Source organism: Protopterus annectens, chromosome 6.part0, assembly GCF_019279795.1.
Source record: "Protopterus annectens isolate FY-2018-M chromosome 6.part0, PAN1.0, whole genome shotgun sequence".
NCBI lineage: Eukaryota > Metazoa > Chordata > Ceratodontiformes > Protopteridae > Protopterus > Protopterus annectens.
In genome coordinates, this window is record NC_056737.1 from 1,946,873,614 (window position 1) to 1,946,890,438 (window position 16,825).

At 42.8% G+C, this 16,825-nt stretch overlaps 1 protein-coding gene across 2 annotated transcripts in view; it reads right to left on the reverse strand.

Annotated features, from left to right (window-relative positions):
• Window positions 1–16,825, reverse strand: part of ITPRID2 (ITPR interacting domain containing 2) — a 1,100,178-nt gene that overhangs the window by 208,263 nt on the left and 875,090 nt on the right. For both annotated transcript variants that reach the window (XM_044075259.1, XM_044075260.1), the window contains one exon: window positions 11,848–11,998. In XM_044075259.1, the coding sequence (XP_043931194.1) occupies window positions 11,848–11,998 (151 nt within the window). The remainder of the gene's footprint in view (window positions 1–11,847; window positions 11,999–16,825) is intronic.

A 16,825-nucleotide genomic window follows, 5' to 3' on the forward strand; every position in this document is an offset into this window, starting at 1 on the left:
ACAGTATATTAGCGCTTTCATCCACTTTTAATTCTGTGAACATCTTCAGAAAAACATTTAAAAATGACCCTACCCTAACTACCTTTTATATCTTAATCTATTAACAGACAGGAAAGTCTAAGCCCTAATATACTGTTCCAGTGTGGTCTTTGGATTTGCGTCACAGGACTGGTTTTCTTTGCGTTTCCTGGTTTAGTCTCTGAAAGTTTTTCCAGTTTAAACCATGTAATTAGTTTGGGGCTTGGAATATTAGGATGCTTTATCCCCAAGGGATGCAAGAGATCCTGTGGACTGGGGTCCAATATCCATGGAAGATAATGAAGATGAGACAAAGGGGAATGACACCTTGAAGGCCAAAAGGGGGCAATGAGGATAACTGAGCTCTTCAACCAACTGGCTTTCTGTAAGAACTTTGGAATCAGAGATGCTGGGGGATAGGCATAAAAGAAAACCAGAGGGCCAAACGTGGAATACAGCATCTCTTGGTGACTCCTCCTGTGGGGATCAGGACAAAATACCTGCAGCACTTGTGGGGAGAAGTAAAGACATTGCAACAAGGCTGCCCCAATAACAGAAAATCTTAAGCCAATGAGTAAGAGATCACTCATGAGGCATCAGAATGGACCTGCTGAGTTTGTCTGCAAGTACGTTGGATTTCCTCAGAATATGTTTTGCCACTAGAAAGTGGTTGGATGAGATTGCCCACTGCCACACTCTCACAGCTTCTCAACAGAAGGGATAAGATCAGGTTCCCCCTTGTTTGTTGATGTACTGGACTATGGACATGTCAGTTTGAATCGCAACAGTCCCCAAAGGAAGAACATCTTGAAATGCATGTAGCTCTAACAGGATTGCTCTCACCTCTAGAACACTGATATGTGAATTGGTCACTTGAGGGGACCAGGTGCCTTGGAAAGTCCTTCCCAAGACATGCCCCCCCACCCCAGTTGGGAGGCATCCATGGTCACCGAGACCACTGGAAGAGACAGAGCAAAGGGGCTCCCCAGGTAATTGTCATCTGACTGGATCCACCACTAAAGACAGTTTCTGCATACTCGAATGAGCTTGACTGGCAGGGATAGAGTACGTTGTCGAACAGACCACTGAACAGCTACAGTCCACTCCACAGGCTCTGTAGTGGTTGTAGTTTGGATTTGGAGATGTTGACTGTAATGCCTAGTGTCTAACAAAAGCTGGAGCAAATAGTCCCTGAACTGTTCTAGGAGATGCCTGGTTGGGTGGTGAGGAGCCAGTCATATAAATATGGAAACACTCTGAATCCTAGCAGTCTCAGGTGAGCTGCTATCACTGCCATACACTTGGTACACACTCTGGGGGCTGTGGTGAGACCAATGGGCCGTGCTCTAAACCGACAGTATCTGGCTGCCAACCGAAAGTGCATGTATCTTTGGGAGCTTCTGTTCATACTGATGTGATAGTATGCATCCTGAAGATCGACTGAGCACATCCAATCATCCTTGTGATAGAATGAACAGTGATCATTCGAAACTTTGAATTCCTCACAAGGTTACTTAGATCCAAAACTTGTCTCAGGTACCCTGTCTTTTATGACACTAAAAAGAACCTTGAGAAAGTTCCGAATCCTCTTTGGCCTGATGGGACCAACCTGGATAACTCTCTTGTCCAGCAGCTTCTGAATTTGAGCTGCAGCTTCTCTCTGACTAGGTGGAATGTTAAGTTTTCTTTTTTTGGTTGGGAGAATCTGGAAAAATGGTATGAAATAACTCCTGGGTATTACTTTTAGTACCCAAGAATCTTTTGTTATAAAACGCCTGGGTGCAGGGACAAGTGTCCCCTGACTGCCTCCTTGAACATTGTCTGGAGCTGGCATCTCCAGAATGGCTGTTTGCTTTGAAGGATCTGGTCATAGTCCTGTACTTGTAAATAAATGACCAACACAAGGAACTTCTTGTAGCCTGAATTTGCATTTTTGTGCATTCAGCTTAAGATTCACTTGACGTGTCCTTTCTAGAAAGTACAGTTTTGTACCTACCATAAATGTAGATGTTCGAAGATCCACATTGCTGCAGTCCTTACACTTGGGTAGTCCGCTGTCCTCGGTCGGCCCGAATATCAAAGTATAAGGCTGACGTCGGTCAAGGCGCATTAGACTGACATCAGGACGTCAGGGTACAAATGCGCATGACCGACGTCATATCCTCAGTCTTTTCTTGCCCCAGATGTCAGAAGACCCTAACAAGAAAGGTCAAAACCCAAAGACAACAAAACCAACAACCAACCATCCTAGCACTAATAATATGTACAATATATACAATATACACAATATTTACAATCCAACCCACACAACCGCCTCTAACTACAGAGGGGAAGGAGGGAGGTAAATTGGACTGCAGCAATGTGGATCTTCGAACATCTACATTTATGGTAGGTACAAAACTGTACTATGTTCTTCATCTCACATTGCTGCAGTCGTTACACTAGGGTAGAATCCCAAAGCAGAGGTAAGGGAGGCTGGCACAACTATAAAGAAGCAGGAGCTGCCAAAATGCCCTGTAAAATAGCAGTGGCAAAACCAGCCCTAGATTTAGAGTAAAGTGGAAGGTGATAATGCTTAGAGAAAGTATGCACAGAACTCCAAGTAGCTGCCGACAAGATATCTTTACTTGCCACCCCCCTTAAAAAAGCTGTTGAAGTGGCAGTAGCCCTAGTGGAATGAGGCCTAATCCCAGCTGGAACCTCCTTGCCATGATGGGAATAACAGAAAGCAATGCAAAACCCAATCCACTTTGAAATAGTTTGTTTTGACACAGGCTTGCCCTGAGAACTCAAAGCAAAAGAAACAAATAACTGCTGAGACTGCCTGAACCATTTAGTTCTGCTCAAATAATATCACAACTGCCTGTGTATATCCAAAGTGTGCAAAATCTTTTCCCCTTTATTTTGGGGGTTTGCATAAAAGGTAGGCAAATGAATAGTTTGGTTTAAAGACACACTAGAAACCACTTTAGGCATAAAGGAAGGATTAGTACGCAGAGATACCCTATCCTTATGGAAAATTAAGAAAGGCTCAACTGCCATAAGGGCCTGTAATTCAGAAACCCTTCTCGCAGAGGTAATGGCTAACAAAAAAGCAGTCTTCCATGATAAATATTTCAACTCAGCAGTAGCTGCAGGCTCAAAAGGTTGTAGAGTGAGTTTCTCCAACACAAAATTGAGATCCCAAGCAGGAGTAGGAGCTCTCCGTGGGGGTCTTATATTCTTTGCCCCTCTAAGGAATTGCTTAAACAAAGGATGAGAAAACAATGGTGGGTCACAATCATAGTGAGCAGAAATTGCTGCAGCATGAATCTTAATAGAAGAGAAGGACAAACCTTTGTCCAGTAACTCAGTAAGATATTGAAGAGCCACACTTAAATTAGGCTTAGAAACATCAAATGCTTTTGCTGCACTCCAAAATAAAAATCTCTTCCATTTATCTGCGTACACTTTCCTTGTACTAGGCCTTCTGGCTTCCAAAATAACATTCACAACTTGCTGTGGAAGCTGAAACCCTCCAGGGTTTAAAACAGAATATGCCAGGCTGTCAGGTGAAGAGAGTGAAGTTTGACATTGAGTAAATGACTGTACTCCTGAGTCAGCAGGTGTGGAATCGAAGGTAAAGGCCATGGAGGCTCCTGCCAGACTTCTCAGTAGTGGGTACCAATGCTGTCGAGGCCAATCTGGAGCTATTAAAATCATCTTTGGCTTGTCCTGTCTGACCTTCAGAAGTACCTTTGGGAGGAGAGGCAGAGGTGGAAAGGCATACACATGAAGATTGCTCCAATTGAATGAAAGAGCATCCACTTTCCAAGCTCTGGGATGAAAACTTTTTGTGCAAAACTTTGGCAGCTGGTAGTTTAGTGGAGAAGCGAACAGATCTATGTCTGGAGTTCCCCATGACACTTGTCAATTTCTGAAATACATGAGGATCCAATTTCCACTCGTGGGGATCCATAATTTGTCTGCTCAACACATCTGCTAAGGAGTTCTGTGCTCCCGGCAGAAACCTTGCCTGAAGATTTAGCTGTAAACTGAGAGCAGTCTCCCACAAAATCATTGCTTGTCTGCACAGAGGATAAGAATGTGTTCCCCCTTGCTTGTTGATGTACCACATGACAGTTGTGTTGTCTGTTAGAATCAACACCTGCCCTGGAAGAAGTAAATCCTTGAAAGCTATTAATGCAAATTGGACTGCTAACATCTCCTTCAGGTTGATATGTAGATGTAGAAGTCTGGAAGGCCACGTGTCTTGTATCCACTTTCCATTTAGATGAGCTCCCCAAGCTTTGTCTGAGGCATCTGTCGTTAGAATCTGACTTGCCTCTGGCCGGGTCACAGAGAGTCCCTTGTTTAGGTGACATTCCTGAGCCCACCACAAAAATTCCTTTTGAATGCAAGGTATTATCTGAATGACAGTGTCCAAATCTTGGCAGTGCTGTGTCCATACATTTTTGAGATACCATTGCAGCTTCCTCATATGCAGTTTGGCATTGGGAAGCACCAGAATACAAGATGCCATGAACCCCAAGGCTTGAAGGACTGTCCTTGCAGTCAGCCTGGACTGATGAGACAATTGATGGAAGTAAAGAGAAAGATTCTTTTGTTTGTCCGGGGTCAAAAGGCCATCTGGGATGCTGTATTCAGTCTCACACCCAGAAAGCACATGTCCTGAGAGGGTACTAGACTGGACTTTATTTCGCAGAATACCCCAGGCATCTTAGCACTGCTATCACATAGTGTAGATGATGAAGAAGTTCTTCTTTTCCTTGAGCCAGAATCAGACAATCGTCCAAATAAGGATAGATCTGTATTCCTCTTAGTCTGAAGAAAGCTATCACTGGAGCCAGAACCTTCGTGAATACTCTGGGCACAGTAGATAAGCCAAAGGGCAATGCAGAGAACTGATAATGAGAAGTCCCAGCCCGGAAACGTAGATACTTCCTGCAACTTAGCCTGATAGGAACATGAAGGTAAGCCTCCTTGAGATCCAGAGTCACCATCCAATGATCTTTGCCCAGCAGAGGTAAAAGCTGTTGTAACGTCAACATTTTGAACTTGGGAATGTCCAGATAAGTGTTGAGGATAGATAAATCCAAAATTGGTCTCCACGTGTTCCCCTTCTTTGGTACTAGGAACAGGCGAGAATAAAATCCTAGGCCCACTTCTGACAGAGGGACCGGCTGAATGGCTCCTATTTGGAGCAGCAGAGAAATCTGTTTGTGAGCCTCTATTCTTTGCTGATGAGGAACGTCTGGCATGCCTTTGAAGGGAGGTAAGGTATGGAAATAAAACCTGTAACCTTGGTGTATGATATCCAACACCCATCTGTCTTGGGTAATTAAACTCCAATTTTCTTTGAAAAGTGCCAACCTTCCTCCCAAAGGTTCTGCCAGTCGAGAAGACTCTGGCAGCTGAAAAGGTAGGTCATTGGGTCTGTTTACGAAAGGACTGACCCCTGCCCTCACCCGAAGACTGTGCAGGTGAACTCCCTTGTCCTAGGCCTGAAAGAGCCCTGAGCTCTGCCCCTACCCCGTCTAGACCTGCCCCTAGACTGGGAATCATAAGAAGGATACGTCCACCCTTTAGTAGGCCAATTTCTGCTAAACTTCGGAGGCTGAACCTGCAAAAAATCTTTAACAGTCTGCATAGACTTAGCCTTGTCTTCCATTTTTTTTAGACTGCCTCAACAGGTGAACCAAATAACACATCAGATTGTAAAGGAGCATCCAAAATCCTTGTCTTAACATGGTCAGATAAATTCTGATCCCTCAGCCAGGCGTGCCTGCGAAGAACTGACCCTGTGGCAGCCACCCTAGACGAGGCCTGTACAGCATCAACACCACATTGCAAAGAATGCTTACCCACTTGTTCAGAGACATGTACCAAATCCTGTAACTCTTTACAGTCAATACCTTCCGCCAGAGCATCTACCTTAGACTTCAATTGAGACAGTAGATAGTTTTGGTATTTCAACATGTGAAACTGGCAATTTAGAGCCCGCATAGCTAGGGTGGAAGACGTATAAACTTTCTTTCCCCATCTATCCAAAGCCCTAGCCTCTTTATCTGGAGGAACCGGATATTTAACAACAGAAGCCTTAACACCCTTAGGCCCCTGACTAACAGTTTCTGGGTCCGCCCTAGGACTCTTAAAAAGATACTTATGAGCTTCAGGCACCCTATAATACCTATCCGGCTTAACAGGAGCAGGAGGCAAGGAATCAGGATTAAGAGAAGCCTCTGCAAACACATCCTCCACAACATCCAGAACAGGAGGTATAGCCAAAGGCCTATGCTGGGGTAAAAACAGAAATTCCCTAAGCCTTTTCCTGGAATCAAGAGAAATCCTGACCTTCCCACTTAAAATGCTCCCTCATGGAATGGAGGGTCTCTGAAAAAGAAAAATCCTCAGGAGGAGAAGCAGAAGGAGTAGAATCATCCACATCAGAATCAGAATAAGGAGAATACTCCTGCAAGTCTTCAGCCGAAGACTCTGAAACATCTGAAGCCTGCTCAAAACTCCCCAACTCAGGTTCCACCCTAGGCCTCTTATCAGGAGGGGGCAAAGAACCTCTAATTAAGGTAATCAAATCTTCTGCCATTTTAAGCATATGCTTCTTGGGCACAGATCCTGAAGAACTAGGAGTGACACCAACTGAAGCTAAACCTGGCCTGCCTCTGGGAGAAGCCTTAGAAACAGAAGGCCTAACCACCCTAGGAAGGGAGGGGAGTACAGTAACCTGAGAAGCCCCTTCAGCCTGACTTGCCTCCTGAGAGGCCACATCCTGCAATAACAAGGTCTCCCCCTGGGCCTCCAGAGAAACCTCCGGTGGAACCACCGGCTCCACCGATACCTCTAAAGAACCGGCGTCCGGTACGGACGACTCGTCTACCCTGGGCTTAGCTGCTTTATCCTTGCGCTTCTTAGAAGAAGCGGACGCCAGAGCATCCGACGGCATAGTGTAATTGCACCGCTTCCCAAAGACTAACCTGGCACAATCTAACCTTCTCTTAATAGTGCGCTTATTGAATCTAGCACAAAAGCGACACCCAACAACGTCGTGCTCAGGCCCTAAACAAGGAATACACAAGGTATGATAATCTCTATGCGGTATCTGTTTCCCACAAGAAATACAGTTATTCACTTTTTCTGACATCCGGTAAACCACTGAGGCAAGAAAAAAGCAAAATATTCCCCAACGGGGTACTTAGCCAACTTTGACTCGGTCTGAAACTCCGAACTCGAAAAATTTCAGAATGCCGAACGGCACTTGCAACGCTGCTTCTGCATCGGACCATGCGGCAAAAAAGACTGAGGATATGACGTCGGTCATGCGCATTTGTACCCTGACGTCCTGATGTCAGTCTAATGCGCCTTGACTGACGTCAGCCTTATACTTTGATATTCGGGCCGACCGAGGACAGCGGACTACCCAAGTGTAAGGACTGCAGCAATGTGAGATGAAGAACATCTTGTCTGAGATTTCTGTCATGCTCGTCCTCATCATGACCTCCTACTATGTTGTCTACTCTAATAGCACAAGGATACCCAGAAAAAAATTTGCTCCGTTGCACACAAAGACTTCACTTGCAGAACTTATCCCAAATGGTATTCTCAAAAATGTGTACCTGCCAAACGGAGTACTGAATGTAGTGAGCACTGAGGATTTTTTGTCAAGCTGGATTTGCCAAAATTAACTCTTTGCATCTAGGACAGAAAAAATAGTGGTATTTGTCATCAAGGCTGCGACTTCGACTCTGCACATTGGATGATGAGGTCTTTTTACAGCATCATTCAAATATTGTGTGTTAATACATATTCTGATGTTATCTGAGCTTTTCTTATGAGCTACCAGCATGGAAGATACGCATTCAGTTGGAGTTTCCACTGGACAAATCACACCTTGTTGCATCATTTTACCTAACTCGGCTTTGACTCTGTCCTGCATGGCTACTGGAACTTTACGTGCTGGCCTAACTGGTCTGACCTCTGGGTCTAACTTCATGGAGTACACAACTGGAAGTTTGCCTAGTTTGTCTTGGAAAAGATCAGCATGGGTAGAAAATGTGCTGGGAAAAATTAGAGTAGTGCTCTTTTAAGCTGACATGATGGACTTCTTTATTAAATCAGTCCTATTTTCAGAGAGTCTTTGAGCCCTAATAATGACTGAACTAGCCACTTGACCACATAAAATAAGGGTTTCGGTCAGAGGCTTTAATATATACAAACATCAGGATGGGTAGCAGAATCTTTAGATATGAATGAACTAATTAACAAACAGTTTACATACATGCATACATGTTTACATCTTCGCGGCTAACTACGGACGTTCCATCAAAAAGAGCACTGATGAAAGAACATTTGAACAGCTCCACAAAGTCACATAACCGCATCCAGACATGTTCTCCATAAGGCAATGCTTAAAATGGTGGCCCATGAGGTACCTTCTGCAGCATGGGATATCAATCTCACCGATACCCTGGAAATGGAAAACAGCAGTTGCAAGGATGATCTTTTACAGTTCTCTACACATAAGGACTCAGAGGGATTTGGAGAGCTCCTTGGTCAACTCCCTCTGCAGTCTTGTAAAGTGCACCAAACAATTCAGGAATCTCAAGGCAAAGGTCGCTGAAGCAAGCATGTAGTTTCCAAATCTGTCCAGTGCCCTCAAATCCCTAATAAGGGGGGTTGGACAGAGGAGCTCTGCTCATCTAGCTCCTTTTTTGTGGCTGTCACCACAGCAGCAGCATTAACTGGGACTCCTTTGCGCCAGTGGGGTTTGACATTTGGTGGTACAAAACCTTATCTCGATGACAGGGGACTGATTCAACAGAGTCCGGTTCCTTCTATGCCTGGTGAGAGACTAGGTTGATAAGCTCATCAGCTAGGGGAGACACCCCAGATGTAGATGGGCCAGAACAAAAAGCTTCCAGAAATACTGACTTCTCAGAGGAAGGACCATCTGAGAACCAACCACCTTTCTGCTTACAGATCTCCAAAATGTCTACAAATAAGACTTCATCAGGTGGTGATTTGGGGGACCCTTCCCCTTCATTGAAGCCAGTATCCTTTGAGAGAGATTCCAAAGGGAAATCTATGTGCTTCCTTTTGCACATTCTCTTACAGGGAACTTGCTCAATGGGATACTCTGGGGAGAGGTTGAAAGAGAGAGAAGGGAAGTTCCTCCAAGGGAACTGTCTGAACACTAGCTGGCACTAGCTGTCCCTGTGGAAACGAAGAGTGAGACATCAAGTCTCTTGGACGAGAAAAAACTCTCTCCACTACCTCAAAGGCAGATGAACTGGGTGCTATGGCCAGTTGCCTCAGAAACAAAACTTCTGAAGCAGATAAGCCCCAACTCTGTCCTAATCCTTGCCTCAAGGAGGGAGCTGGACCAGAGCTATCTAGCACCGATGCTCTGAAGGTCAAGGACAGCTCCAACAACACTGGAATAGATCCCCGACCACAGATCAGAAATGAATGCTTCAGCTCCAAGACTCATCCCAATCCAAGGGGATAGGAGCAGAATCAGTCAGGGAAACTGAGTCAAAGATATAACCCTCTTTGGCTCTGACAAAGACTCTCTCTGGACTCTTGCATCCAAGGGCTCCAAAACAGTGGGACAGATGGGAGGAGGAGATATTACTATATGGGAAGTGGAAGGAAGGCAAACAAATCCAACCTGAAAATCAGATGGAATAACCCTCATGTGAATCTGAGCTCTGAGGAACTTCCTCACTACTGTATTCACTTCAGCCTTGGAGAGATTTCTGGAGGACTTGACAGATGAGGTGGTGGACTGTGGCCTAGAGTGCTTCCTCGGAGTGGTTTACAGAAAGGGGGAGTGGAGCCAATGAATCAATGATGTACTCGGGTGAGCAAGTTCTGGGAGTCCTTGAAACACCAGAGGTCAGATCTGAGGTTTTCTGATCTGATGGTTGTATCAGACATTTGCTGACATTATTACTGGATCTAAGGGCCTGGGATCTGAAACTTTCCTCTTTGGATCCAAAGAAGTAGGATCCAAAGATCTTTGAATTTTCTGAGGAGATGTCAAAGTTGTAGAGGTAGAAATGGTCTTCAGAGATCTATGAGGGGACTCTTTCAAGGCTATGATGGGGCTTTGGGATGTTTGCTGGGGGGGGGGTGAACCCTGGAGGAAGAAGAAGGGGGTAGTAATCCCTTGAGGACCAACTTGTTCCTCCTTATCCACAATCACCCTTGAATTAAAGGCAGCACAGATAGCTCAATTAGTATCAAGGTGCACTCCCTGTGGACATCAGAATTTGGAATTTTATGCCCACAGGAAGTGCAGTTTTTAAATCCTAACACAAAACCAAAGCAAAGCATCAGGTAATGTCGCTGGAATTCACAAACCAGAATACACTTGTAATAAAAGAAGAAACACAGCGACTCGCACAGCAGAAGTTGTATACAGCACCAAATATTGATGGGTAGTAAAAAGCAGACAACAGTTTAATGAAAGTAAGTGCTTTCGCATTAAAAACAACAATGATTCATCAGACCAACTAACTAACAATATTACAAAAAAATTCAATATAAAGCCATAAAAGCCCATCCCATCAATAATGTAATAATCTTCAAAAAAATTTTAAAAAATTAATTAAAATCAATTACCTGTGTATGTAACTCACAAACATCCCTCTCTGCCGAGTCTCTCAACCAGCTTGTCACACACTGATGACATCACAAGAACACATGTATATATAGAGAAGGGTATACAAAGCACAAAATAATAAATCACACCTATAAAAACAAAATAAAATTAAAAATAATAATAAATGAGTGAATTAAAGATAGTGCCTTTACAGCTGGTTTAAGGGAAAGCATTTCATTTAATCTAGGAGATCTACAAGACTGTAACTTTATAACGTTTATTATTATTTTAAATTTATGAAATGTTTTTATAGGTATGTGATTTATTATTTTGTGCTTTGTATACCCTTATCTACATATACATATGGTCTCATGATGATATCAATGTGTGACAAAGCTGGTTGAAAGACTCAGCAGAGAGATGTTTGTTACACACAGGTAATTGACTAATGAATTGACTACTTTATTGATGGGAGGGGTTTTATGGCTTTATACTAAAGTTTTTTTGTAGTATTGTTAGTTGATCTGATGAAGCATTGTTATTTTAATGTGAAAGCACTTACCTTCATTAAACTGTTGTCTGCTTATTACTACCCATTGGTATTTGGCGCTGTATACAACTTCTGCTATGCGAGTCGCTGTACTTCTTTTATTACAAATTTTTAAAATCCTGTTGGCTTCTCAGCCATAGGTTTTAAAAGAGAAAACACAGATTTTTTTAAATAGCAAAACAAATGCCAACAATGGTAGAGGTAAATACCCCAAAAAGGGTACAAAATGAAGCAGATCAAAAGGGAAGAGGTACCAACAATGGTACACAAGTTTATCTCACAAGGTAGAAAAAAGAACTAATGGGTAGAAACTGTGAAAACTAGATAGGAGGGAAGATTTGGAGAAAGTTAGATAATCTTTCTTAAAGAAAACTACTCACAAATGCTTGAACTACTGAATAAAAGGTTTGAAGAGCAGATCCACACCCATGTAAGATGGATGCAAAGAAGATATGAGGTACTGTAGGCTAACTAGTGCATTATGGGTAGGAGGAGGAGCAAAAGAGTTGGATCTCTTAAGTCTATAGAATGCTTCCGAGTCAGATCCGAGGTCTGATCTGTAACCCATACGTTGAGGAAGAATACAAAAAACAATATCAGCTCTCATATTTGAAATAACTGGAAAGCAGATTACTTGCACTACTTAGTTACTACTTACAGGATAAATCCGAGGTCTGTAGGGTGAATGATGCTGATAAGCCCGTAGCTGCTCTTCCACAGCAAATATGCGTTCTTCTAACTGCAGTTCCAACTCCTGTAGCTCCATACGTACAGAATTTCTTAAATACTGCAGCTGATCTGCTTCCTGTCTACAAGACACAAATGGTAGTAACATTTTTTGAAGAAATCTTGTTCACTTCAAATGTCTGCTTCAATGCACACTGTAACATTAAAAAAAAATGGATACACTATACAGGCCTCCTGTTATGATGCTACAACTGTCAGTATTAGCTGGACAGCATGCATTAATGGCAGCCTTTGGAGCCTTTGTCTATAAAGTATGCAGTCTCCTTGTGTGCTGAAGCTGGGAATACCAGTGCCAAATGTACCACCATCTCTCCATGACCAGGTTACTATCACAACTGCTACAGTATGGAAAGAAACACCTTATGGGAGTCGGTATACATGTGCCACCCAAACAATGTTCTGAACTACTCCCTGCCACACCTAGTACTGGAATGTCTTGTCTGCTTTACCTGTGTCAAGGGCATGCATGTCATGTGGTACTATCAACATGCATACAGCCAAATGTAGCAACCCCATCTGTACTGCAGAAATCGTTTTTCATATGCAGAAATTCCTTTGGTCCCATGACATGTATTGCACTGCAGGCAATATAAACAAATCACTGCTTGTGTGTGTAAGACCACCCCCTTGGCAGACAACAGTGGTCTTGTCACTGTTGGCCTGCCCCTGTTTGCTAGTCACAAACCTGTGTGCATCTATGCTGTCAACAGTCACACACCCTGCAATACTGCAGGCAGCAATGGGTAAGGTACAAATGCCCACCAAACTGCAGCATTACCTGTGACAGAGTAGAGAGAATTGTGCAGGAGACATTGTACCCCTTGAAAAAGGTGAAGTGATCTGTGTGTAGACAGCAAAAATTTGGCACCCCCAACAGAAAAGTATAATGTGACATACCCATGTGCACTGCTTCCTTATAGTGTGAGCACCTCCACATCATCATCAGGACAGTAATCTGACATGACTTCATGCTGCATTACTCACCATACTTCAGTATCTAGTCCCGTTGCTCTCCATGCACCAAAGTTTACATCTTACATTACCTGTAGTCCAGTACCAGTTGACTTGACTGTTTTCAGACTGTCTATATGGAGACACAAAACATTACCCAGTACTGTAATCCACTTCCTATGCTACTCGTCATAATGCAGTTCCATACAATATGGCAACTGCACAGTTTTTCTCATGTTACAATGGCTCTCAATGTTGTAGTTACGCCATGAAGGTGATTTAGCTTGCCAATCGCAGTCATAAAGTGATGCTTATTAGTCACAGCTACCATGCTCATTTGTGCCCATTTCCAGTCTAGGAGGTAATGAGGACGGCACACTCAGGCACAGTCACTACCCATCTCATAACATCACTTATCTTCACTAATGGAGCTTTGTGTACCTGTTACGCAAGCAGTATAGCAAGCATCTTCTTGGGGTCCTGTGATAACCACATGAATAAGACTGATTCCTGACATCAACCTGCTAAGACGGTCACTAAGGCCCAATGACAATCTCCTCCAGAGAGCAGTGCAGGCACATGTACAGATACCTCAAGAGGTGCTATCCCAACCTGCTCCACCAAAGGGAAGCAGAGGTTGTATAGGCACAGCAAGCTTTTTGTAAGGAGTTTGTGAACGGTGTATACTGCACCGCTTTAAATTTCTGTTCTTACCTTCCATAGGCAAGGAGGTACTACACGCAGTACTTTTTGTGTGTCTTACAGTACTAGAAGACATAGCATTAAGCCATGAGGGCTGAACAGCCAAGACAGACTCTCCAGGCATCAAGGTAAGTGCTACAGGTGGTTATTTATCATGTAAATTAGGGATACGTGTGTCATGTACATGATTTGCCCTTGTCTACTGGACCACCAGATGCAGGGACCTGTCCTGGAAGTCAGTCTGGCAAACCCCACATACCCATCTATCTTCCATCATGGTGTTCGCATTTGTCGGGCCTCACTCCCCAAATCTTGTTTGTAGTCCAACCATCCGCATCATCAAATGCCTTCCTTATGTCTCTCTCCACTGTTACCTCCTCCTCCTGCATCCATACTGCCCTTGTCAGTTTCTGCCTTTATTATATTTTACTTTGTCTGCCTACCACCTACACAATTCCCTTCTATCCCACATATCTGAGGCTAGTCTCCCTCTTCTGCACTTTGGGGATGGGGACAGAAAACGAGCACCTGTCACTGAAAAACAAACTTCCCGTCTTCATCTACTCTTCCCTTTCAGATTAACTTTTTATGTATGTTCCTTTGTTTGCTCAGTCATACTTCTCTACTGACTTTCCATCTCCCATTTTCCTCTTCATTTCAATAATGAGCCATGTTGGCATTTTGCTATGTTGGAACCATGTGGCCTGCTTGCACTGCTCATACTGCAGCTACGAGGTGTCAAGCACCATGACTCTTCCACCCTTATCTGCTGGCATAATAACAATACTTTTATTTGACACTATTGAAGATATAGCTTCATATTCTTCCTTATTTAGATTACAGAATTTACTTTTCTGTTTACAACCATAGAGCTCGTAGATTTCCTTTTCTACAAGCTTCTTAAATACTGACACAAAACTATTATTAACAGGTACGTACGTGCTACTTTGAAGTGGAAAAATGTCCATACTATTAGAAGTAAAGTTATTCTTAAATTAAGTTTCCGTATAAAACATTTAAATTTAGTTAGAACTTGTGAAACATTTACTGATGAAGCAGCAACATAAGATAATGCCTTATTCAGTACTCTATATTGAACCTCAGTAAGCAAACAGCCAGATAAATTACATATAATAACCGTTAAGGTCCGCTGTAATCAATGCCTCGTTTGACCGTGTTAGAGGATGAGTTTGAGATACATGTCCTTCTTTTTCTCTTCCCTCTAGCTAAATGTTCTTTTCCAAATGAGCAATAGTGGTAAAAGTTGACCCTACAGGTGTGGAAAGTCCAAAGGGTCAAGAGCAGTAATTAGGTCCGCACGAACTATGGGGGTCTGATGAATAATGCAGACTTGTTGCCCTAGAACCTGATGATTGTACAGCTGAATCCTTTGCTAGAATCACAGTAGTTTGATCTTCACGTGTTTCTGGCTCCCATACTTCAGACACCAATTGAACGCTGACATCATCACCTCACCTGTAGATTCAGAAGTCACAGTACCATCCATGCTGTCTTGGTTCTGCTTAGGCCATATAAATAGGTGATCATTAAGTCCACGACATCCCTTTTAAATTTACGTTTTTTTAACCTCAGGAAGTTTATGCTGAAAAGCACAAACACAATCTAAAGTATCACTAAACAACTGTGAGTGATGGTTGGTTTCAACCTCATTTACAAGTGTGATACAAAACTTCATGACTTCAACCTTCAATTGTATTTCAATTGGTTCAAAAACATACTCAATTTCACGTACAAGAGAGGTTAATTTGTTGCCATTGTTTCAGAAGCTTGGGGTACTTTTCCCAATATGTGGGCATCTTTTGTGCATGTAACCCACATGGAACAATTTGAGTCTGAATGTATGCATCAAAACTAAACTGCTACAGTTGTAATTTTTTCATTCGCTGCATCCGATGTTCTAAGTTTTGTCATTTATTCTAATAAACCCCACTCAGACTGGCACCATTCTGTAACTACTCTAGCCTGTTTCTGCATGTTGTTTTGGCATCTTCCAGGAGTGTGCTCTCCATTTCTCAGCTAAAACAAACACTGTGAGGCATCCCTATAGCAGTTCTCCACCAGCAAGCTGCATCTGCAAAAGTCCGTGGCCAGTATACTTAAAGTAAAAGCAACATTACAGTGTATGTTAATGCTTTAACCTGTCTATGATTGTTATTTCATTTAGAATGCATTCTAAGAGTGCACACTACTGGTAACTCCTAACCCCACCCGAGATATCTCTAAACCCAATATTTTCTAGTTTGGAATCACTGTTTCACTCGGCGTTCTCCTTCCCTAAACAATTTGCCCATATTTCTCCCACAACATTCTCACTCCTGGCATAAGGTTTCTATTTACCTAAGAATTCCTACTCTACATAATTGTCAGCTGCTTAAGACACTTTCCACAGTACCTGGTAGTCTAAGTGACTGATTGTTCTGCTCTGTGCAGTCATAGAGCTTGTCTTTGCCCAGTCTGTTCCACTCTCGCTATGCTCTGGCTCCCCTACCCTGCCCCCATTCCCTCTCACCTCCAGAACACTCAAATTTATTCTAAACCTAACCACTCCCACTTGTCTATAAATCATCACCTATACAATTTCCAATTATACAATATCGCACATTTCCACCCTACCACCACCCATCCATTACCATACATATATTAACCCATTAACCTATAACCAATCCCTACCCATTAACCATTACATAATGCTATCAATACATTTCATATTACTAGCTCTGCTAACAACTTCTGCTCACTTAACAAAATACCATTCACAAATAATCTCCCCTCATACATTTCACAAACCTACATCTACCTTTTCTTTAAACCTAATTGACTACTCCATCTTAATATCTCCATCTTAAATATAACAGAACTCCATCACACTCCATACAAACCCAAAAAATACCCCTTTTAAGTTTTATAAGCATATATCAGCATTCCAAACACTAGTAACCATAGCTACCAAACGTATTATAACTGGAGACATTCACCCAAACCTAGGCCCCCAGAATATCTCACCACCCCCTCAAATACAAGATATAACCAATCTATCACAAAAATGCTCTGAAATACTAAATCTAAACCTGCGAATCAGTCAACAAAGTTCAAGAATTACATGCCATCTTATCGCATTATAACCCCGATATTGCTGTTTTAATGGAAACCTAGTCAAAAGCACAAACTACTGACAATGAAATTAGACCACCTGGTTACATTATTAGAGCAGACAG